The 25,906-nt window shown below is 44.0% G+C and overlaps 1 protein-coding gene across 2 annotated transcripts in view; it reads left to right on the top strand.

The window, feature by feature from the left end:
* The window catches only part of LOC138301234 (collagen alpha-1(II) chain-like), a 1,268,735-nt gene that overhangs the window by 726,207 nt on the left and 516,622 nt on the right, over nt 1-25,906 (top strand). For both annotated transcript variants that reach the window (XM_069241494.1, XM_069241495.1), the window contains exons 35-36: nt 4,844-4,897; nt 17,574-17,627. In XM_069241494.1, the coding sequence (XP_069097595.1) occupies nt 4,844-4,897; nt 17,574-17,627 (108 nt within the window). The remainder of the gene's footprint in view (nt 1-4,843; nt 4,898-17,573; nt 17,628-25,906) is intronic.

Raw genomic sequence — 25,906 nt, forward strand, 5'->3', positions numbered from 1 at the left:
AGACCTTCTTCTGTGTGTTAAAATCAAACCAAACCAGACTAACTGGGCTACTGTTTCTTTTATCATCATTGACACCATTAGTTGCTAGAGTATGAGCATGAGTTCTGTGAAAACATGGCAGGAAAGTTCACCTTTGTAGCTTCTATTTCAGATCCTTGATGAAAGACCAGGACAATTAGTGTGAGCCATCAGGAAAAGTACTTTGGGTGCATATTTCTGATTTTCAGAAAGGACGAATGTGAACCAAGACAGATGTGTCTATCTAGGATACGAACACATTCTAAATAGCCATTTAAATCAAGATGTAAGTCCCCCTACCTTCTTTAATTGAACTCACACCCCCATGGCAAAATCAATGTTTGTAATACGGAGATTGGAAGCGGTTATATTTTGTTTTAATAATACGAAGGATTTCACATGTTCTAGACTTCAAAGGCATATTTAGTCCTTCCAATAGTCTTCTATGTTATAAAAAGCTGCTCCGCACAGTCTCCTTTTTGGAATATATTATGCTAGTCTCCGCAAAATGGACTGGCATTACACGTTATGTTGGGTATGCAGAATTCCTGCCACATTTTTATTTCTATCAGACATTTCACCTCCTGCACTGCAGTGCCTAATAAAACAGCACTGCAGGTGGAGGTGGCGACGTGCCCATGGACAGGGTGGGGAGCAGGAATAGAAGGGCGCACCCCTTGTAAAAAAATACAAAAAAGGCCAATAATGGCAATGACTGAAGGGCAAACACTGGGTCATGAGTGTATTAGTGTTTGCCCGAGGTGAAATGTCCACAATTCTTAGGTTTAGACACAATAGAGAGTAGGCCCTCAGACCAAGGGGACAGGGTTATATAACCCAGTTATCTAAAGAACTCCCCTTAGTGAATCTAAAGATACAACCCCATCTCCACTTCACAGGCAGTCAATCTTATTTCAGTCTAAACCCTTCCACACATAGACAAAAATATAACATAACTGAATACCACAAAAGTTTTAAAATATATATGGCTTCAATCCTATAACATAGTTAAAAACAATCATTGGAAATACAGGTTATATAAATACCAGGTATAAATAAAAACCAAGGGAGTTATCCAAAGAAAACACAATTAGTGTTTCAATAAGCACATCTCTACTTCCTATGTCACTAGGTGTCCATGAATTCCATTAATGACATGTAAAGACCACCAGCGCACAATAGATCTCGCCTTTAAAATCAGTAGTCATGTTTCAGTGGAAACAGTTGATAAGCTCCACTTCTTCAGGACTACTTCATAGATTACTCTTCCCCCACCGCAAATTCACAACACATTTATCACATAAGAAATAGTTAAAGACCAGGCAATTTTCATGTCCACTTATCTTGTCCAAAAGTTAGATTGGGCACCAAATGAATCTTCTATGTCTGTTCCCAGTAGCCGTAGGGTCCTGAATTGCTCATTGGAAGTTGGTCCCACCAAATCACATTCAGGACCTCAGTTCATCCACTTTTTATGGGTTTCTAACCTGATAAGATGGTCCTTTGTGCCTACCAAGCCTTCCTATGCAAGATGGTGTCTGCCTTTCACATGGGCTAGTCCAATACCTTTTTTATTTCTATTTCCCCTTCCTCTCACCAAAGAGGAGCAGCAACTATGTAGACTCCATCCCTGACTTGCTGTGCCCTTTTAACATTAATCACACAACAGAACAGGCTAGATGGTTGCTTCCTTGCAGGTTTTGCATGAAGAATAAAGGACAAGAAAGCCATCAAACATACCATTTCTTGGGCCATCCCCTGTCTCAATCTTTGTTACACCTTTATCAACAAAGACTGTCGGGGGTATTTCTGCCAACTCCACTATTCCCAAGGCTGCTTTCAAAGCTCTTTCCAGAGATGTTCCAATAGCTGACACCTACCATACACCCATATAGTCATTCTGCTTATTTTCCTCAAACATTACCTGCTCATAGCTTAGGTATGCTGTGACATACTTTTCCAGGGCTGTGTTGCATGACTAGCTATTCCATTCCATCTCATAGGGAGATATTACTTTGGGAAACCGATAATGTGAGGAACTGGTGGGAAAATGCATCCCTCAGAATAAAATGTTACTTACCTTTGCTAATGGTATTTCTGGTGGATATATAATCTTCTAAATTAAATGATTCCTTACTACCCTGTCCTTTCTCCTGTGAGTTAGTGCTGTGGTTAGTAGAATCCGTGACCTATGTTATGTGTTGGTATTGTTGATGTCACCTATGTTCTTTCAGTTTCTACAGGGAGTGCAGAATTATTAGGCAAATGAGTATTTTGACCACATCATCCTCTTTATGCATGTTGTCTTACTCCAAGCTGTATAGGCTCGAAAGCCTACTACCAATTAAGCATATTAGGTGATGTACATCTCTGTAATGAGAAGGGGTGTGGTCTAATGACATCAACACCCTATATCAGGTGTGCATAATTATTAGGCAACTTCCTTTCCTTTGGCAAAATGGGTCAAAAGAAGGACTTGACAGGCTCAGAAAAGTCAAAAATAGTGAGATATCTTGCAGAGGGATGCAGCACTCTTAAAATTGCAAAGCTTCTGAAGCGTGATCATCGAACAATCAAGCGTTTCATTCAAAATAGTCAACTGGGTCGCAAGAAGCGTGCAGAAAAACCAAGGCGCAAAATAACTGCCCATGAACTGAGAAAAGTCAAGCGTGCAGCTGCCACGATGCCACTTGCCACCAGTTTGGCCATATTTCAGAGCTGCAACATCACTGGAGTGCCCAAAAGCACAAGGTGTGCAATACTCAGAGACATGGCCAAGGTAAGAAAGGCTGAAAGACGACCACCACTGAACAAGACACACAAGCTGAAACGTCAAGACTGGGCCAAGAAATATCTCAAGACTGATTTTCTAAGGTTTTATGAACTGATGAAATGAGAGTGAGACTTGATGGGCCAGATGGATGGGCCCGTGGCTGGATTGGTAAAGGTCAGAGAGCTCCAGTCCGACTCAGACGCCAGCAAGGTGGAGGTGGAGTACTGGTTTGGGCTGGTATCATCAAAGATGAGCTTGTGGGGCCTTTTCGGGTTGAGGATGGAGTCAAGCTCAACTCCCAGTCCTACTGCCAGTTCCTGGAAGACACCTTCTTCAAGCAGTGGTACAGGAAGAAGTCTGCATCCTTCAAGAAAAACATGATTTTCATGCAGGACAATGCTCCATCACACGCGTCCAAGTACTCCACAGCGTGGCTGGCAAGAAAGGGTATAAAAGAAGGAAATCTAATGACATGGCCTCCTTGTTCACCTGATCTGAACCCCATTGAGAACCTGTGGTCCATCATCAAATGTGAGATTTACAAGGAGGGAAAACAGTACACCTCTCTGAACAGTGTCTGGGAGGCTGTGGTTGCTGCTGCACGCAATGTTGATGGTGAACAGATCAAAACACTGACAGAATCCATGGATGGCAGGCTTTTGAGTGTCCTTGCAAAGAAAGGTGGCTATATTGGTCACTGATTTGTTTTTGTTTTGTTTTTGAATGTCAGAAATGTATATTTGTGAATGTTGAGATGTTATATTGGTTTCACTGGTAATAATAAATAATTGAAATGGGTATATATTTGTTTTTTGTTAAGTTGCCTAATAATTATGCACAGTAATAGTCACCTGCACACACAGATATCCTCCTAACATAGCTAAAACTAAAAACAAACTAAAAACTACTTCCAAAAATATTCAGCTTTGATATTAATGAGTTTTTTGGGTTCATTGAGAACATGGTTGTTGTTCAATAATAAAATTAATCCTCAAAAATACAACTTGCCTAATAATTCTGCACTCCCTGTATGTGCATACATCGATGGGTCTAAGAAAAAGTACCAGGAAGATGCCATCATGTCTGGCGGGCTAAAGCCTCATGACACCACCTGGTGGTGCTGCACAGCCATTGCTAGGGAAACATCCCAGGCAAGGCTGGCACCTGAAAGGAAATTCAAAAGGTTAAGGAATCAGAAGAAAGATTGTAAATCTACCAGAAATGTTGTTAGTGAAGGTAAGTAACTTTTTCTACAGGGCCTTTTCTGGTCCTGAGCCCAGCCTAGTTTTTGTCAGTGAAAAAGAGATTCATAATCAGGTGAAGTGGTTGGTAACTCCTACTGAGATACCACTCTGCCAGACTCATGATTAGGCTCCTTATTCTTACTATCTGTAACCCATTGTCATGCAGCTCTGAAACACTAGTTTAGTTGCAGTAATTCTAAAGTGCAGCAATTGTTATGGAAATACTATGTAAGGCTCAGAGTAAGTGAATGCAAGACTATTGATAAAGTCTGCATTGTTCACCTCAGTATATTTTGTTTTGGTGTGTTATCTTGTATCCTCAATGTTGTCTAAAACCTACCCTTTGCAAATTAAATTAGCTTTTTTCTTTTTTTGGCACTTGATCCTCTAAAACATTCTAGCATAGACCGAAATACCCTTATTGATCTTATTTAAAGAAATCGCAACCAGCTTCCAGTGGGCACATTATAATCAAGTGTTTTTTATAACCTGAGCCAGAGCACCGGAGTTGTTTAAATGAAATATTAACAGTATCTGTTACCTCTTTAGTACCACTACTGTACATCATCACTCCATCAAGACCTTTCCATTTTTCAAACCATAACTGCAAAAATCTCTTTTCAGAATGCTCAGTATGGCACCTCACTTTGCCTCCACAGATTGTTACTAAAATAATACTACACAAATATTCCCTATTTATTGACTCAGGGCTGAGCCTATTTTCTAAAATAATCAACCAAGACTTACACTTTATCATAAATGAAAATTATGATGGAAAACGTATTCTAACTCCTTTATTATTTTACAGGGGTTTTCTGGAAAAGCTGGACCAGAAGGACCACAGGGGCCTGTGGGCATGTATGTAAGTGCAAGTCAAACTTTCTACAATATGAAAAACATCTAGTAAGCTTTGAAGGTGACTGATCAAGTCTGAATGGAGTGTTTTTTGTAGCCTGAGCTTCTGTAAACACAAGGTTTGTTTGTATCAGATTCTTTCAATTAAAAAAATAGCAGTTTAGAAGTGCTGGTATGAAAGGATTCACATCTCGATGCTCCTTTGTTTTGTCAAGAAATTGTGGAGCCCTTTACCTCTCTGTTAGCTGTGTTATACAAGAGCCATCCCCATAGCATCTGATATTGTGCTTTATCCATAAAGAATGGACTTAGGTCACTTCCTAGCATAAATGAAGTGTTTCGTTCCCAGTAATTATAGAACCCTTCATTTCTCTGTTAGCTGTTCTCTACAAGAGCCATCCTCATAGCATCTGATATTAAGCTTTATCCATAATGGATGGATTTGGACCAATTTCTAGCGTAAATGAAGTGTTTCATCCCCAGGAAATTTTAACTGGTCACATGTCTTTAGCAGGCTGGAACTGTGTTTTCCCTAAACATGTTTAGTTTTTACTCCCTTCCTCACTGGATATTGGCATGGAGTGGTGTAGAGTTCAACATATATATTTTCACTAGTATAAGCTGCCTTTTGTTCATTGGATCCTTATAAATGTTATCATTGCAAGGGCTTTTGGAATCCAGCACATAGTATGGGGTTTCTTCTATAGATCACAAACATGAAAAATCCTCTTGAGTGCTTGAAATGTGTCTAACTGCTCAAACTTTGAGATGGGAATGTCTTGCCATAGAATGGGTATTGGGTATTCAAATGGGTGAACATACAGGTGGGCATTGTGACATCCTCTCAATAACTTAGAATAGGCCTCCTTCCAAGTGCCTAGCCACAAATGCTTCTTTTTTTTTATGTGCATACGCCCAGTTTCTCAGTTAATTAGGGCAGTCTCTTGAGTGAGTGGCCATGGGGCTCTTCCCCACCTGAGAGACACCAGGCCCTTCTTCAGGGGTAGGAAATGAAGACTGGTGTTAGAGTTCTCCTTAATTATTGTTATCACATTTCCTTCCTAGTGGATGAGATTTGGGGATATTTTTGAGAAACTATGCAGGAATAGATTTCAAGGACACAATACTACTTCACCAAAAGGATGAACACTTGCTCTCCAAAGTAACCTTTCATGTTTAATGGGTAAGGTGTTTCCTAATATAAAGACATCAGCCCTTCTGCTCAGGGAATTGCCCTTTTCCTACCTTGTCTGTGGTTGGTAATGGGGATTTTTCCAAAATGGTAGGTGTAGGGGTGGGGTGGCCATGACAAGGGTCTTTACCCACAGAGTAAAATGTTGCTCTCCTTCCCAAAAGATGGACTTTGTCCCCTCACTTCAAAAGACAGGAATGGATCCTTATTACCACTGAATGTTTGTGAGTGCTTCTCCACAGTTCCTGGAAATCTTTGCTTCCCAGTTCGTACACGATGACTTCTTTCCAACTGGCAGACTCACCGCTGTCTTTACAGCAGAATGCTGCAGAGCCTAGTGAGAACGTCTTCCCATTCAGTGTGTATGAATCCTTCATTCCAACTGGTGTATTGGAAATTTTGTTACAAAGGGAAAGCCATGAGCTTCAAGTGATGCCCTTCCCAGTCAGTGCACATGAAGTTGCTTTATCATCGTTTGGGATTGCCTGTTGCTCTTTCATGGAAACAAAGCCTACTCCCCATCAATTAGGAGTTTAGGCAGTTAGGATAAATTACTTCCTTCACAGCTGTTAGTCCAGGATACTTCCCATAGCAGTACTTGGAAATTATTCTTGCTCCCTAGTATATAGCCAAGGCAAGTTGTTTGATGATTTTAATGATTGTGGCATTTTTCTGATGAGGTCTTTCCTATGGTCAGATATTTTCTCACCTCCCAAGCTGGCAGGCAGGGGACCTTATCCCTATTAATTAGGTATTGCTGACAGAAGAGTAGAATATCCTATCATTACTTTATGGACAATTCAGTGAGAGAAGGTTTATTTGAGACACTTGCAACTACTTTGCTTTCCTGCTTCTGCGACCTTTTATCTTGCAACCTAATTCATATCAGCCTAAGAAGCAGCAGGCGGTTTCCTTAGGCAGTGGTTCTCTCTCAGATTTGGAGCCGTCACTATCTGGCTTCAAAGGTGACCTTCAGACTGTCTGTTGCAAATTAGATGGAATACTACCCTTATGCAATCCTGGTTCAGACTCAGACACCTAGGGGAAAGAGCTCTTTTCGAGGCACTCACTGCTACTATTCCTCTGTGTCTGCAAGAGGAACTTCAGTTCCGCTCAGCTGAGGAAACAAAGGCGGCACCCTTAGCCTATGGTGCACATTCCTGCATGCAGATATCACTAAATTATGTCAGTATTGCCTTATTGCCAAGGGCAGTAGCTAAGGACATTAATCTGTTTATTAGATGTCCTTTGCTGCAGTGTGGTGCTTGCATTTGCAGTGATATTCTGCCTGTACCCTCTACCTCCTTTGTGGACAGTGATTGCCAAACCCCATTTGCAAGGCATTTTAATCCACACAGCAAGTATTCTTTGCATGGTAAAACTTCTTTTTATCTGGAATCATTTTATTCTCTTCTGGAATATTCAGCCTTTGGTACGGTCGGACAATTCTGTGTTGTTTGTCAGCCTGTGGGGCCCACTCTAACAAGAGGTACCTCAATAAAAACCGCGGTTTGCCTGTAAAGACATAAATCAACTCTTCCAAATGAGCAAAAGCAACCCCTTATTGTACTGTTTGACTTTTGCCACCTTTGGCCACCTATGCAGACTTGTCATCTCAGAGGTTACCACCACTTGCACTTTCAAAGCGCTATCACACTAACTCCATGATACTCTTAAGCTTTGAAAAATATGGATGTTAATTGCTGGGCCAAGATCAACTGGCAGAAACGGGGTAGACCTAAAGTTTTTAATCATAAAATAATATAAAAAGGTTATTGTTGAAGCTTAGCATCAGTGAAACTCAGACATTCTAAGAGACATCTTATAAGGTCAGAACTCTCTTTAATCTTACTGATACTGCTCTCTATCCTATTCTTTTTTTATCCCAGTGGTCACACCTACTCAGTGTTTGTGTTATAGCCTGGAAATTTTATTGAAATGAATGGAAAACATTGTGAAACAAAATGATTGTGACTGACAAACTGTTCTTTTTCTCAACTCTTATCTGTTATTAGTGCTATTATTTTATTGGGAATCTTTGCACCTTTCTTTCTGATGCCCTGCTCTCAAAGAACCTGCCTGGTTCATTGAGACTATTAAGGCCACTCTTACGGTTACAAATCTACCAATTTACCCTGCACACACCTGGCTGATGATAGTTTGCAGCATTTTTAGCTGTTGCCATCAGAGTTTTGCTAAACACCTTCCCAAGGGAGTGTTGCACTCCAGAAGTGCTTATAGAATAAAGTACAAGTTATATCTATATTACAACAATGCTGAAATCTCAATTTCTCTAACTTTGATCCCATTACTAGACTACTCTTCATAATCAAGATTTTAGAGAAAACCAGAGTCATGGGTGCAAACCTGTTTTCTTTTATAAAACCCCATGCTTCATGATCATCCAGTAGGTCTCAAGCCCCTACCAAGATACCAAACTTCACTTGCTGCTTTTTGTTACAGCTGGTTTAAGTCAATTGTAAAGTGGCCAATTCCCCAGGACCTCCACCCTCAAGGTAGCCCCCAGGTAAAGTGTGTGCATAAACCATATTCTTTTTTAATTTGACAGCTGGGGTGTTCCAGGCCTACCAAACTTCCCCCTTGTGGTCTCTGACAGTTGGTGGGAATTAAATTAGAAACATAATCTTTTTGTCTCCCCTTACTTTTCCACACTGGTTCTACCTGACCCCTCTCTAACTTTTTCTCCCCCTTCTTCATGATTTTACATCTTTTCATACCTAACCCCCTCTCTCTCAACTCTCTCTACATCTCTTCTCTCTCAATATTTATGTCTATCCCACCTCCTTCTATATGTTGTGTCACCTCTCTCTATCTTACAGTGCCTACCTCCAGCACCTCTCTACACCTCCGCTCTCTAAAACATGCCTCTTCATGTACCTCACTGCTTTGTTTCCATCTCACCTATTTATATATTTTCCTCCATCTCCTTTATTTCTCTCAAGTTCACCTCTCTGTTTATCTCACCTCTCGGGGTCTGATTCCATTTTTCTGAACCACACTTTTCTCAAACTTCATTCCTTCATTTCAGCCCTTCCTCTACATCACCGTTCACTACACTCCTCTTTCTAGTCTCTCAACTTTGTTTTTCTTTCACAACCTCTTCTCTACCCGCCCTACCCACCCTCTCCCTACCTAACCTCTCAATTTACCTCACTATTAATTTGCTCCCACTTGCCCCTCTCTTTCTTCCTGTTCCCTGTACCTCACCTTACTGACTATCTTACTCCTTTTTCTATCTCAGACTCTTTTTCCATTTTTACTTTCTCCCTTATTTCTGTCTGCAATGTCTCTTCTACTTCAGTAAATTCCCTTTACATGATCTTTCACTGTGTCTTCTTATTTCTATATCTGACAATTGCATCTCTCTACTGCTACCTCTCGGTCTGCCTCACAACTTTCTCCTCCTCACCCTCTCTCTCTTATTTCTAAATGTATCCTGTATCTATTTCAACTCACCCCTGTTAACTTATCTCTTATTCTACTTCTCTCTTTGTACATCTCTCAACCTAATTTAATTATCTTCATTTTCACCTGGCTCACCACTCTGTAGCTTACAACTTTTTCCCTACTTCTGTATCACTTTACCTCTTTCTGTACCTCATCAGTCTCTTTTATCTCTGCTTCTCATCTCACTGTCTAACCTTCACTTTCTATCATTCTCTCTGTGTGACTACCTGGCTGTCTATAATTCTTCCTAGTTTTCTCTTCTTCCTCACCTCTTTCTCTGCCTTTTCCTCAATATACTTTCCCATTACCTCCTGTCTCAACCTGCCTAAATCAATCTCTTATCCCTTTTTACTTTCCCTCTCTACTTTACCCCTCAGCAACCCAACCACACTTCCTCTCGCTCCCTTCTTTTCTATACATCTCTCTTTCTACCTCGCTCTAAAATCTTACCTAGAAAACTACCTCTTTCTTCACTAACCTCCTCCTCTGTATACTTCGCTATATCTTTCTTTCTGGCTAACTCATCATTCTGTCTTCTTTTCCGATATCACCTTTCTTTCTACCTCTTCTCGCTTTAGTGCTCTCTTTGTCTCTCACTCCTACTCCAATCTTACACATTGTTGGACTTTGCCCTTTTTGTAGGGTCATTCCCAAACATTTTGCCTTCTACCTCTTATCTTTTCTGACCTGTTTTTGTTGGCTTTAAGACTCTGGGCACTTTACCAATCCTGACCAGTGCTAAAGGGCAAGTGCTCTCTGACTAAATTATATTTGTGATTGGTTTATCCATGATTATCGTATTTAATTTGCTAGTATGTCCCTAGTATTGTGCACCATGTGTGCCCAGGGCCTGTAAATCAAATGCTACTAGTGGGCCTGCAGCACTGATTGTGGCACCCACAGGAGTAGCCCTGTAGACATGTCTCAGACCTGCCACTGCAGTGTCTATGTGTGCAGTTTAATCTGCCAGTTCGACCTGGCAAGTGCACCCACTTCCCAGGCCCACACCTTCTCGTTTACTACATGTAAGTCACCCTAAGGTAGGCCCAAGGCATCCCCGTGGGTGGGGTGCAGTGTATTTAAAAGATAGGACATGTACTGGTGTGTTTTACATGTCCTGAAAGGGAAATACTGCTCAATTCGATTTTCTCTATTGCAAGGCCTATCTCTCCCATAGGTTAACATGAGGATTGCCTTGAAATATCTTCCAAGTGTAAATTCCCATTGGGAGCAGATAGAGAAATGGAGTTTGGGGTCTTTGAACACACAATTTCAAAATACATCTTTAGGTGAAGTTGTTTTTTAAATTGTAAGTTGGAAAATACCACTTTTAGAAAGTGCCCATTTTCATGCTTAACCATTCTGTGCCTCTGTCTAGCTGTCGAAAACACATACGGTTCAGGATGATAGTTGGGGTGTTTGCGAATTCACTCTAGACAGTCACACAAAAGGAGCTGTGGTGCGCCCTAACTATCCTGATGTATCCTCCTGGGCTAGAGTGGTGGGAGGAGCAGGCACTTGCACCTGAATATGGCTGTGCCTGTCCTTACACAAAGCAGTCTACAACCCCGTGGAGTGTGTCTGGGGCTAAGGCAGGAAAGGTTGGGTCTTATGCACTACAAAGACTTTCCTTTGAAGTTTGCCTATTTCAAAGGCAGAAATGAGTATAAGTACTGGACTTCTGAGACCATAACTTTAGAATCCTTATGGACTGAGGACATTCTTCCAGGAAGAAGAGCTAGGTGCTGTAGGTGGGACTGTCGCTCTGCCTGTTGCTTTGCTATGCTGGCCTGCTGCTTGCTACTTCTGTTCAGGTAGTGAAAGGACTGGACTTTGCTTTGTTCATCCTGCTTCCAAAGGTTCTCCAATGACTTGGACTGAGCTTGCTTCCTGTTGGAGGTCTCAGGGAGATCAAAGACTTCATCTGCCAGCACTTGGGCTGTCTTGCTGAGAGTCCTAACTCACCAAGTGGTGCCAAACCCAGTTCCTAGGCCCTTTGGAATGAGTCCTTGTGTAACCAAGAAGAAACCAAGTACATTGACTCCAGAGCGGCTTCTGCTGTCCAACTCCACGCCGCTGCCTGTACCAGAGAAGTGGTCCCGCTGAGTGCAACGACCATGACTGATGCCACAGGCCCGATGCCGCTACAGTGCTTCCAAAGTTCTGCCACAGCATGAGTCCTGAGTGCCGTGTCCCCAACATATGGGAAACCCGACTCTGCCACAGCACCTGCGATGTATCTCCGTGAAGTTGACGCCTTGCAGCTTGACCTGTTGGATTCATCAACCCCACTGGATCATAAGGAACTGACACGTCAGCTCCCCGGTAGCAGTAAGAAACTGACGCCACACCAGCTCCAGCAACGCCTCACTTCCCTGACTCCATGCAACGTCTTTGTTTCCTCATAGTTTTAAAAGGTACAGTGCCTGGGGTCCGTGCAACTCCGTGATTGGCCTGCACTCCCACAGGAGTGGCATCAGACTTTTGAGAGTGACTCCATCAAAGACGTTGTGATAGCCCCAGTTGGAGCTATTGTGTTTCTAAGTGCTTTACTGAGATTTAATCTTTACAAATATTCATATCTTTGCTTGTGTATGTTGGACTTTTGTTGTTTTGGTCTTGCTTCACTCGGATAAATATTGGCTATTTTTCTAAACTGGCGTGAAGTGCTTTTGTGGCCTTTTCACTGTTACTGTGTGTGTGTGTGTGTGTGTGTGTGTGTGTGTGCATGTGTGTGTGTGTGTGTGTGTGTACACAAATACAGTGCACATTGCCTCTGAGATAAGCCTGACTGCTTGTGTCTAGCTACCAGGGGGTGAGCAGTGTTATCTTACCTCTGTGGCTCCCTTACCCTGACTGGAGTGAGGGTCCCTACTTGGGCAGGGTGCAAACCACTGCCAACTAAAGACCCCATTTCTATCACACACCCTCTCGTTTCACTAACTTCGCAGAGTCAGCTTGCAGTTTCAAGCCAGAGAAGTGTACGTATTGAAAGAGGAGAGGAGGGAACAAGGCAGGGAAGAGAATCAAGAAGAAAATTATAATATATCCAATTTAACCCGATGGATGGTGAAACTCCGTGAATCAATTAAATCTACAATTTCAAGCATATTTTTATGCAATTCTCCCTATACCTATACACAATATATAAAAAACAAGTGCTACCCTTCAAAAAACTAAGCGTAAGGTGTTACAAGTATGTTACATATATAGTTTCTGTGGCAGATGCATCCATCCATAGTGGTGCGTATTATCTTCATCCAAAACTATTTTCTTTGTTATCAGTAATCCAATGAATTCATAACATTTTAATTGATGAGACAAACTGATCGTAAAAGGGACAAATTTGTATTTTTAACGGTGAATTCTAACATTGTTTAAAACATTTTTTTAAATAATTATTGTGAATAACATACTGTGAGAATATAATGTAATTTCATGTAATGTGAATTGCTTAAGCACAACTTAATTCATAAACGTTCCTGTTTGAAACAGTGGTGTATTTGTTCCAAATCACTAAAGATTCACCAAGTTAACCTTACTTTGCTTTTCCCACAAGTGAAGTAACAGGTTTGATTCCACACAGGGTTGGACTGCGACAGAAAATAGGCCCGGGTAGCAAGACAAAAGTGGTCCCCATTAACAAATCAAATAGTTAAAAATGTGACACACATTTGCATATTTGGGCACTTTTGAACATGTAAAGACACGCTGCACAGATGTTATCCATGGTATGGGTGTCTGCATGCATTTGTGCTTGCTGCAGGCTATGTTTGTGTTGATATCAGGGAAATCAGCAATAAACATTGACCCACCAGGACACACTGACCTATCAGACCAGCCTTTCTGGCACTGTCAGATTACCATTTGCTAGTGGACACTGGCCACATTAAATATTCAGTGTTTTTGTGTCCCCCCATGTGAGAAAGGTTAATGTCTAATTCAATGTTGTCTGGCAGCACAAGACTTGAATTCTCTGAAAATGAGTAAGCATTCAGTGGTATTCTTAAAAGCGGTTGTCCAAACATGTCTTGTCCAAGGCCCCATAAATCCTTTGGCAGGCACTGCTTTTGAGACATCTTTCTAAAGATGGTCAAGAGGGTCCAGGCTGCCTGTCAGCTATGTTGGACCTCTTGGGTGTATTTGACCCTTATCCTTTCGGATAGGCTGTCTGCATTGGCAACTGCTCATGAGAACACCTTACTGTGGTGCCACTCCTTTCCGGAATATAGGTCTCAACAAAGGTTCTGGGTCAAAGAAATACCTGTAGGAAAGTCCCTTCTTTCTGCCATGGTTACCCCCACTTTTCGCCAGATGTCAGTGTGCTTAGATGGTTTTCAATGGGATCCTGCTAATTAGGAATCTTGTGATTGTGCCCTCTCCTCTAAATTTGATTGTCTTGATACTTCTTACACCCCTCAATTGGCATATTGATATACCCCTGTAAGTCTCTGATAGATGGTACTTAGGTACCCAGGGCATTGGTACACCAGGAGTCCCTATGGGCTGCAGCATGTATTTTGTCACCCATGGGAGCCCATGGAAACTGTCTGCAGGCCTGCCACTGCAGCCTGCATGAACAGGTGCATGCACCCTTTCACTGCTGGTCATTACACCAGGTCACTGTAAGTTAACCGTATGATAGGCCCTTTCAGCCCAAAGGGCAAGGTGCAGGTGTGTGTGTGGGCACCCCTGCATGAGCTACGAACACCAGTCCCAATTCCTTGGACTTCGTAAGTGTGGAGAAGCCATTTTAGCCATGTGCTGGTCACTACCTGTGGTCCAGCTACAAAATGATAACTCCGAACCTGGTATCAAACATGTCAGAATGATACCCCAGTAATGATTCCAGTATTAATGGCATGATTCCATGCACTCTGGGGTTTCCTTAGAGGATCCCCCGGTTCTGGCTCTACCAGTCTTCCAGGGTATGCGGGTAGCCCGCCCTGCTTCAATCCCTCAGACAAGATTCTGCCCTTCTGCTGCTTGACCAGCTCAAGCAGGGGACAGCTGAACAAAGAATTTCCCTTAGGAGAAGAGTGCATCCTCCTATCCTTTGAAATAGGTGTTACTGGGTTGAGAGGGGTAGCGCCCCTGCACCACCGGCCTGCTTTGAAGTGCACAATGGTGCCCTCCTTGCATAATCCAGTTTGCACCCGTCTACTGTTCCCTGCACTGGCACGAAACATGTGAAGGAAAGGGGAGTGTCCATGCCCCTGTCAAGCTCCACCCCTAGGGTGGTGCTCAGAGCTCCTACAGGTAGCCACTTGGTTCTGCCATCTTGAAACCATGATGGGCAGAGGCCTCTCAGAGCACCTGACTGGGTGAGCCACATAGCCTATGTCAGAGACCACTCCTGATAGGTGGTCACTCTAGAGAGTGACTAAATCCCCTTTTGGGGTTATTTATTGACTTCCTTGAGGGTGGGTCACCAGATTCGTCTTGCAAGTCTCCACCAGGACTCCTCTGCAAAGACATCTTCTGCTCCTGGCAGACATCTTCTGCTCCTGGCCTCCAGAAATGCTGCTGGGCAACACAGGAACCAAGCAAGACTGCAGTGCATGAGAAGACTTCTCCTTGCAACATTGTTTCTGAGGCTCCTGTCAGCAACTGCAGCATTTCCATGACTGTGCATCCTCTGAGGTCGGCAATACTTCAGCTGCACCAAAGAAGCAAGAAGGAATCTCCCTTGGAGTGAAGGAGTCACTCCCTGCATCCACAGGCACCTAAGGCAATGACATCCGGCTAGTGGGATCTTCTGTCCTGCAGATCTGTGAAGATTCTCCAACACAGGTGGTGGTTCTGAGGCATCCCCTTGGTGCTCTATGCCTTCCTTCCAACGTGAGATACAGTAAGCCCTTGCCTCTGCCACTGGGACAGAATCCATGTGCACCATGAATGTTGCACAAACCAAGGCTTGTTGGCTCCTGCTCCGAGGGATCTTTGAGTTCCAAGTAGCTCCGGCCTCTAGCACGCAACCTCTGCGAACACAGTCTCTTCTCTGCTGCTCCAACGACTTGGGACTCCTCTTCAGGTGTGCTGACTGGGACTCACTGTGACTTACCGTGCGTTCTGCCAGTGGCTTGCTTCTGGTGGCTCTCCTGTCTTCTAAGGGCCAGCCTGGACTCCCCTCCAAGGGTCGAGTCCACAGGACCTTACTGGTCCTCCACAGCTCTGCAAAACATCCAACAGCTCCTCATGCATTTGCTTGATGGTAGCCATCCTGACCCATCTGCAATCCAGCGACCGTCGGGAGACAGCTGATAGGTGACTTCAGGGACTCCTCTGCAGCTCCTGGACAAAGCGCTGGACTTCATCCATCACCGTAGACCCAGATCTCAGCTACAGAGGTGTGGGCATTGGCTCCTGCCCCACCTGGACACTCCTGCATGAACTGGACTCTATCCCCTTCTTTTGCAGGTCCTCGTCATCTGGAATCCATCCTTGGGTTCCACTGGTCCTGTCCTGCTTCTGCATTTTCAACAACAACGTCCCCATGTTACCCTATGAGAAAACCGGGTAACTTACCTCTCTGCACCAAGCCTCTTGGGATCTTCTAGGTACTTACCTTTTGGGGTTCCACTCTCTTCCAGCACTTGCCTAACTACTCCATACATTAGTGGGGGACACCTTTTTTCATTCTATTTTTTTAGTATATGGTTTGGCCCCCACCCACCTATAGGGCACTTTGTTACTTTATGCTTTTCCTGGTTACTTACCTGTGTATATCTTTTGTGTACATACCTCCAGAGGGAGGTATACCAATGGTGGCATAGTTTAGTGTGCCTATAGTTAAGTACCTTTTGTTTTGCAACACTGTTTGGTTCCTGTCATGTGTGAGAAGTTACTGTGTGACTACAGTGACATTTCAAGTACTTCACATGCCTTCTAGATAGGTCTTGGCTGCTTACCACAGCTACCACTAGAGAGCCCAGGCTGTTTAGACAATGTAACACTATCTAATTGGGGTTTGCCTGAACCCAGTATAAGGTGTAACACCATAGGTGTCCATCACACACTGGTCCAGCTTCCTACAATACCTGTCACCTATGAGGTCCCTCCGTGCTCCCTTCTGTCATCTGTTTTGTGCAGTATTTACTTTGCATCACTTTTTAGCGTCTTTGCCAACCAGCCCACCCTCATCCAATCTTGCATCAAAAATGTTCAGGCTTACATCAGGTTCTCCAAAGATAAGAGCACCATTGATGCCCTTTATTTAGTTCTCTTTGGATTTGTGGTGGGGATGGCCAATAACAGCATCCAGCATAATAATCTAAAAGCTCAATGTATCATCTTTTGCTGCTACAAGATAGCTAAAGTAGCCACTAACTCGAAGGCTGATATCTTTAGACATAGCTTTGAGACATGCAAGAGGAGGAAAACTTTTGGCTGAGAACTATAGTTGTAGTTTCCACTGTCAACACAGGGTTATACTGTGGCACCTCACTGTATGCAGATATTCCTGCATAGCAAATCTGTAGTCTGAAGAGGGTGCATAGTGCTGCAGTGAAACTTGTTAGGAGTCTCTCCATATCTCACATCTCCATGTCTCCTCACCTGGAAGGGCACTTCACTGCCTCCCCAAGAAATATAAAATTGTATTTAAATCAGGCAATATGGCTCATAGAAGTATGAGCAACCTGGTCCCTAAGTATTTAGAAAGTGACATCCATCATGGTAACACTGTTAGATACATTTCCCTTGACATTTTGGTGCAACATAATTTTTTGAATCTGGAATTATTTTCCTATTGAACTGTGCTTTTGCCACTCAAACGTTTCTGAAAGGCTATGAAAACATGTTTGTTATAATTGTAGCAGGATGCAGTATAGTGGCCGATGTAAGATCAGTGTCACTGGATTGTTGCCAAGAGGTAGTATGGTCAGCTCAAGTCAGTTCTCTCCAGTGGTCAGCCTTCCCATTCTCCCAAGCGGATTTAAAAATTCACCATTTTAATTACCACATCACAAACGTACATTCTGTAATCTAATTTCACTGAAGAAAACTTTCCCTCATTTTGCAGGGCTATCCCGGAGCTGTAGGAGACCGAGGGAGAACAGGACACATGGGAGAAAAGGTACTGCCTCTATATTATGAAGCTCCTTGTGTCTCGGTGCCACTTAGTGTTTGCCAGACAGATCAGTTGTGATTGTGCCCGTGAAGTGTGTATAATTTGTAATGTGCATGCAAATACTATCAATAACTTGTCTGTGCTTGTGACTTTATGTCAGGAGAAAGTGGGCGCACGTGCATGGTAATAAGTGTGGTTCTGTAGCATAGGATATTCATTAATACTACAGGGAGTGCAGAATTATTAGGCAAGTTGTATTTTTGAGGATTAATTTTATTATTGAACAACAACCATGTTCTCAATGAACCCAAAAAACTCATTAATATCAAAACTGAATATTTTTGGAAGTAGTTTTTAGTTTGTTTTTAGTTTTAGCTATGTTAGGGGGATATCTGTGTGTGCAGGTGACTATCACTGTGCATAATTATTAGGCAACTTAACAAAAAAAAATATATACCCATTTCAATTATTTATCATTACCAGTGAAACCAATATAACATCTCAACATTCACAAATATACATTTCTGACATTCAAAAACAAAACAAAAACAAATCAGTGACCAATATAGCCACCTTTCTTTGCAAGGACACTCAAAAGCCTGCCATCCATGGATTCTGTCAGTGTTTTGATCTGTTCACCATCAACATTGCGTGCAGCAGCAACCACAGCCTCCCAGACACTGTTCAGAGAGGTGTACTGTTTTCCCTCCTTGTAAATCTCACATTTGATGATGGACCACAGGTTCTCAATGGGGTTCAGATCAGGTGAACAAGGAGGCCATGTCATTAGATTTCCTTCTTTTATACCCTTTCTTGCCAGCCACGCTGTGGAGTACTTGGACGCGTGTGATGGAGCATTGTCCTGCATGAAAATCATGTTTTTCTTGAAGGATGCAGACTTCTTCCTGTACCACTGCTTGAAGAAGGTGTCTTCCAGGAACTGGCAGTAGGACTGGGAGTTGAGCTTGACTCCATCCTCAACCCGAAAAGGCCCCACAAGCTCATCTTTGATGATACCAGCCCAAACCAGTACTCCACCTCCACCTTGCTGGCATCTGAGTCGGACTGGAGCTTTCTGCCCTTTACCAATCCAGCCACGGGCCCATCCATCCGGCCCATCAAGACTCACTCTCATTTCATCAGTCCATAAAACCTTAGAAAAATCAGTCTTGAGATATTTCTTGGCCCAGTCTTGACATTTCAGCTTGTGTGTCTTGTTCAGTGGTGGTCGTCTTTCAGCCTTTCTTACCTTGGCCATGTCTCTGAGTATTGCACACCTTGTGCTTTTGGGCACTCCAGTGATGTTGCAGCTCTGAAATATGGCCAAACTGGTGGCAAGTGGCATCGTGGCAGCTGCACTCTTGACTTTTCTCAGTTCATGGGCAGTTATTTTGCGCCTTGGTTTTTCCACACGCTTCTTGCGACCCTGTTGACTATTTTGAATGAAACGCTTGATTGTTCGATGATCACGCTTCAGAAGCTTTGCAATTTTAAGAGTGCTGCATCCCTCTGCAAGATATCTCACTATTTTTGACTTTTCTGAGCCTGTCAAGTCCTTCTTTTGACCCATTTTGCCAAAGGAAAGGAAGTTGCCTAATAATTATGCACACCTGATATAGGGTGTTGATGTCATTAGACCACACCCCTTCTCATTACAGAGATGCACATCACCTAATATGCTTAATTGGTAGTAGGCTTTCGAGCCTATACAGCTTGGAGTAAGACAACATGCATAAAGAGGATGATGTGGTCAAAATACTCATTTGCCTAATAATTCTGCACTCCCTGTATAAACATTATAATAATTTCCCAGTGTGTGGGAGCACACTTCATATCAATGTATATCAATGTATGAGTCCAGTACATTCAAATGTTGCAGAGCATGCTCCAAAAGCATATCACAGAAGATTTTGACTATTTTTAAAACCAAAAAAAACTACATTTCAGCACATATAACACATATTACTGTCTCCATGTCTAAATAACAAATAAAAGTACATTCTGATAGGCTAACATTCTAAGACATTTTAAAAAGAGGCATGCTGCTTCTTTATGGCTTCAATAGGCTCCCCTACCCATAATACCTTTACCGAGAGTTGCCTTACAGCATCATTTTATTCCAGCTTGTGCTAGTAGAATCCTGGAAACATTGGATGTTTTCACACTTGTTTATGTCGAAGACATTTCTCTCCAAATACGCTTTTTCTGCTTTTATTCAATGTTTTTTTACATCTGAAAAGTCAGCAAAGCCCTTTTCACTCATTCTGCAGGTGTTTTCCTGCTTGAATGCATTTCATTTCGTTTAGTACCATTTTTATGGGAGAAAGAAATATGCTTCTGACAAGTTTGTGTTGTGCTCTATTCCATGAAGGATTGTCACTTTTGTAAAAAGATGCCAAGAAAAGACCCTTAAAGATAGAAAGGGGATTAGATTCCACACCAAGATGAAAAATTAAGGGCAGAGAAGAAGAAAAGTGAGGTTTGTGCCTGTGTTTTGGTGGCTATTCATTTTTGTTTTTAATGACGGAAACAGTAGCCATAAAGTGAGGGAATTACTGTTCCCAGTAGTCCACATATACTTTGCTCACAGGATGGAGTAGCAGGGGCAGAGCCATTGACTGTATGACTGGTATACTCAAATGCCTCCCATCTTCACATAGTTGCAGTCTGCCCATCTGCTTCTAGCCCTAGTCAAAAACCTGGTCCCTGCTTTGTCCAAGGGGCTTGGTTGGATAATCACAGTGCTCCCTGACTTCGAATAACTCTGCTGGCATTGTCAATGTGAATGTCTTTTAGCCATGTTGTATAGCAGCACATATACTGTTCAGCATCGCTGTAAGTCATGGAAAAAAGCCTTATGAAGTGTCCAGCCCCAGCAACGCCCTAGCCCTTTTTTGTGTGTCATGAGAGGTGGGATAATGAACTCGACACCAGCAGGAAAGAGATAGCACATGCTGTCTATCCGTGTCCTAGTGTAATGTATTTTTTCTTTTTTGCAATTTTATAAAGCGATTTACCTGAACTCCAGTTGCATTACACAAGGACACATTAATTTTTTGTAGGCGGGGGGAGATTAGGTGATTTGTCCGGAATCACAGGATGCTGACCCAACCCCGAGACTCAAACCTGGTTCCTCAGCCCCACAGTTGGTCACAATGGCTGTTACCCCACACCCTCTCTGCTTTAATGCTGTTAGCTCGAGGAAAGAAGCAACAGAGATGGAGGTGGAAGGGAGGGGAAAATAAGCAACCCTTTTGATTAACACCTACCCTTCACAATCACCTTCAATAAATATTCAAACATTTAGATGAGAAACATTTCTGTTTCTTTGCATCAGAACAATGGTAATACAACTTCAAGGAACCCTTCACATCCAGCCTGCCAGCAGCAAGCAATACAGACTCGTTTGCAGAGCAGTGTATTCACAGTTGACACAATTTTGCCTTCGAACTGCCTAAGTGCATACGCTCCTTGTAAAAGCAATTGGAAATTCTATTTACATAATGATCAGAAAATTAACAGCAGTTATGTATTATGTGCAAAAAGTAGTAAAATACTACAAAAGTACAGCAAGGGCACTGGGCACTATATGGGTGCCCACAGGGGTGACTAACTTAAGTGGTAGAAAACAACTGTGTAGTGGGATAAGCCCACTGCTCGTACGAGCTATGGCCCTATAAGAAATTAGAGACTTCGAATTCACTGAAGAAGATGGTGGATTTCAATAAATAACCGCAATGGCTGCTGCCCACATTCTTTGACACCTTTGGGAGCAACAAGATTCTACAGCATATGGCTGTAAGGTCAGTTCACAACTGATGAGGCTGCATGCTGAGTATGCATCACTTGCAAAGCTCCTCTTGGGCAGTCTAATTAACAGATGTGATCTGTAAGGGCCGGACAGTCCACAAATCCCTTGGGCCATAAATGGCTAGTCAGAGCTGTCCAGACTCTGTGGTATGACAATCTTCAGTTTAAGAGTGTAAAACTAGAAAGTCGTAGTGATCATAGCCCACATTAACTGCACAATCCTTTTAGCTAATCAGTCAATCAATCATTGGTATTTATAAAGTGCAGCTTATCATCCCAAGGGGTATCCAGGTGCTCGAGTGGGTGGGTGTGCTACCTTTAGGGTAATTACAGGTTGAAAAGCCAGGTCTTGAGTTCCCTTCTGACGACAGTAAAGGTAGGAGTGGTGCAGAGGTGAAGTGAAGGGAGGTCATTCCATTCTTTGGCAGCAATGTGGGAGAAGACGGTCCAGTGAAGGTTTTTGATTTGGGGCGTGATGCTGGCTCGCCTTGAGAGGTCCAGGATGATCCTAGTTGTGATGTTCTGAATGGTTTGCAGGCGTTAGAGGAGCTGGGCAGGGAGTACGGTGAAGAGGGCATTGCCGTAGTTGAGGCGGCTGGCCAGGAGGGTCTGTGTGAAGGTTTTCCTGTGTCTGACAGGGATCCATGTGAAGGATGTGGAAACATGATGAGGTCTCTGGGTTTATCTGCTGTTTGAATTATCAATGATGATGCCGAGGTTGCAGGCGTGGTCAGTCGGGGTAGGGGGAGTACCCATTGTGGTCGTCAACCAGAAGTCGTCCTAGGGGGAGGGATTGTTACTGAAGATGATAACTTTGGTTTTGTTTGCGTTGAGTTTGAGGCAGTTGGACTTCATCCACTCCACAATGTTGGCCATAGCACTGTTGAAGTTGGATCTGGCGGTGGAGTGTTCTTCCGAAAGGGAGATTATTAGTTGCATGACGTCGGTGTAGGAAAAGATCTTGAGTCTATAGGTTTGTATGATTCCTGCCAGCGGGGACATGTATGTTTTGAAAAGTGTAGGGTGAGGGAGGACCCCTGTTGAATGCTGCAGATGATGTTCCTGGGTTTTGATGTGAAGGAAGGGAGGTTGATCAAATGGGTGCGTCGTGTGAGAAAGCCATGGTTCCATTTGAGGGTGTTGCTACGGATTTCCAGTAGGTGGAGTCTAGTCATGAGGGTGTGGTGCGAGACCATGTGGAATGCATCAGAGAGGTCGAGGAGGATCATGGCTGCTTTCTCTCCCCCGTCAAAGAGGGATCTGATGTCGTCAGCCCACTCGGAATCCAACTTGGGATCAGTCCAGGAGTTAGAGCCTTTCCAGGTGATCTGCGAGTTGACGGTTGATGGCTTTTTCTAAGACTTTTGCCAGGAAAGAGAACAGAGAGATTGGACGGTAGTTCTTAAGTTCGTTGGGGTCCTTTGTCGGTTCTTCTAGGAGAGGTTTGACCTCGGCTTGTTTCCAGATCTGGGGGATGGTGGCAGTGTTGAAAGAGCTGTTGAGGATGGGGGTAAGGATGCTGCTGATCTTGCTCTGGCTTAGGTTGTAGGCGTGGTGAGGGCAGGGGTCATTGGGGGAGCTGGAGTGGGAGGAGTTCATGAGGGCTGCTGTCTCCTGGCAGGTCAGCTGTTTCCACTCTGTGATAATGTTGCTGGAGGTGTCGTCTGGATAGAACAGAGGAAGTCGATGCTTGTGGGTTGTGGGAGGAAGTTGCTATATATGGTGGTAATTTTGTCATGGAAGAAGTTGGCAAGGGCATCGCAGAGGATCTGTGAGGGTTGGAAGGTGTTTGTGGTTGGAAGGTGTTGGCAGGGTAGGCAAACTCTTTGATGATTTTGAAGAGTTACTTCGAGTGGTTGTTGCTGGCTTCGAGGCGGCTGTGTAGGGTGTTCTTTTTCGTTTCTTTGAGGTGGAGGTGGTACAATTTGAGCATTCTTTTGAAGATGGTGCGGTCTGAGGGTTTTTTCTAAGTCTCCAACCTCTTTCTAGTTGCTTGCATTCCCTCTTGCATGCCTTGAGCTTGGGGGAAAACTAGGGGGCTTGAGCGTTGGCTTTCCAGGTGTTGGACTTTCTGGCTGGGGCGACTTCGTTGGCACATTTGAGGAACCATTCATTGAAATTGCGGGTGTCTGCCTCCAGGTGGCCCGTGGGGCTGGGTTTGTTGGTGTCAAGGGTGGCGGACCATTGTAACTCATGACTTTACACCATCTTGGATGGGGGAAGTTCCGGTTTGGGCCGTGGTGAGTTCTGACTTACCCTCTTTGGAGATGCAGGTGATGTGGTGGTCAGTCAATGTGAGTTCTGTGGTGGTGGTGAGACAGATCCTCTCTGGCCATGAAAAAGGGGTCGAGGGAGTGTCCTGCTGTGTGTGTGGGCTCGGAGACTGGTAGCTTGAGTCCCATGGTGTTGAGGCTTTCCAGGAGTATTGGAGGATTTGCGGTCAATTGGAAGTTGAGGTCCCTGAGAAGCAACTAGTGTTTAGAGTTTATCGCTAGGGGGGTGATGTGTTCGGGGATGACTTTGCAGAAGGTGGGTGTGGCCCAGCAGGTAGTATACAAGGATACCTAGGTTGTGGTAGTGTTGGTGCGGACGATGAAACTGAAGTGCTCCATGTGGGGAGAGGGTTCGCCCTCAATAGGGGTGCATTGGAGCTGGTCATTTGCATGATGGCAATGCCTCCACTCTGTTTGTTGATGCGGTGTCTGTGGGTCATCTTGTAGCCTCGTGGGGTGGCGCAACATATGTAGGGGCAGCTGGGGGCGTGAGCCAGGTTTCAGTGATGAACAACAGGTCCGGGTTGACAATGGTGATGGTGTCCCAAATTTCTGAGGCATGTTTGCTGAGGGATCTAGTGTAGAGTAGTATGCAGTGGAGGGCCTTTCCCTCTGGGCGCTGAGGCGGCAGCGAGAAAATAAGGATGCACTGTTGTGTACACTCCATGAGGCTGTGGCAGCTTCTGATGCTTTCACCATGGGCACTCTGTTGGCTGATATTTACCAGACAGCCACTTGGTCTTCTGTGCACAGCCTTGCAAAACAATACTGTATCAAGGCTCAGCCATGCAGTGCTTTATACTTAACACTGCTGTATTGCATGACACCCTTAGTTAATTGGCACTACTGAACTCAGCCTTGTAGTTTGTATTGCTTTGGGACTCATTCATCAGGTGTGGAACCATCAGGAAGAAGTGTCCATCAGAAGAGTATGTTACATCCTTTAGTAGCACTATTTTGTGGTGGATTCTACATTCTCTATTAAATTTTTTCACCGCCCTCCCTCCTCCCCTGATGAGTTTGTGGGGGTGATTCTCACCCTGGCGGGCGGCGGAGGCTGCCCGCCAGAGTTCCCCCCTCCAAAATACCGCTCCGCGGTCGAAAGACCGCTGAGAATATTTTGGGTTTTGCACTGGGCTGGCGGGCGACCGCCAAAAGGCCGCCCGCCAGCCCAGTGCAAAACACCCTTCCCACGAGGACGCCGGCTCAGAATTGAGCCGGCGGAGTGGGAAGGTGCGACGGGTGCAGTGGCACCCGTCGCGTATTTCAGTGTCTGCAAAGCAGACACTGAAATACAAAGTGGGGCCCTCTTACGGGGGCCCCTGCAGTGCCCATGCCCTTGGCATGGGCACTGCAGGGGCCCCCAGGGGCCCCACGACAACCCATACCGCCATCCTGTTCCTGGCGGGCGAACCGCCAGGAACAGGATGGCGGTATGGGCTGTCAGAATCCCCATGGCGGCGCAGCGAGCTGCGCCGCCATGGAGGATTCTTAAGGGCAGCGGAAAACCGGCGGGAGACCGCCGGTTTTCCACTTCTGACCGCAGCAAAACCGCAGCGGTCAGAATGCCCTGCGGGGCACCGCCAGCCTGTTGGCGGTGCTAACGCCAACCCTGGCCCCGGCGGTCCATGACCGCCGGGGTCAGAATGATGCCCTGTGTCCTTAGTAATAATATCCCAGACTATGCAAATATACTTCTGTTCTTGCTTGTAGGAAGTTGGCTCTGTATGTGCTACTTCAAAGTAAGGAATAGCATGCACAGAGTCCAAGGGTTCCCCTTAGAGGTAAAATAGTGGTAAAAAGAGATAATACTAATGCTCTATTTTGTGGTAGTGTGGTCGAGCAGTAGGCTTATCCAAGGAGTAGTGTTAAGCATTTGTTGTACATACACATAGACAATAAATGAGGTACACACACTCAGAGACAAATCCAGCCAATAGGTTTTGTTATAGAAAAATATCTTTTCTTAGTTTATTTTAAGAACCACAGGTTCAAATTTAACATGTAATATCTTGTTTGAAAGGTATTGCAGGTAAGTACATTAGGAACTTTGAATCATTTCAATTGCATGTATACTTTTCAAGTTATTGACAAATAGCTACTTTAAAAGTGGACAATTTTCACAGTTCCTGGGGGAGGTAAGTTTTTGTTAGTTTTACCAGGTAAGTAAGACACTTACAGGGTTCAGTTCTTGGTCCAAGG

The sequence above is a fragment of the Pleurodeles waltl genome, chromosome 6, assembly GCF_031143425.1.
Source record: "Pleurodeles waltl isolate 20211129_DDA chromosome 6, aPleWal1.hap1.20221129, whole genome shotgun sequence".
NCBI classification, from domain to species: Eukaryota; Metazoa; Chordata; class Amphibia; order Caudata; family Salamandridae; genus Pleurodeles; species Pleurodeles waltl.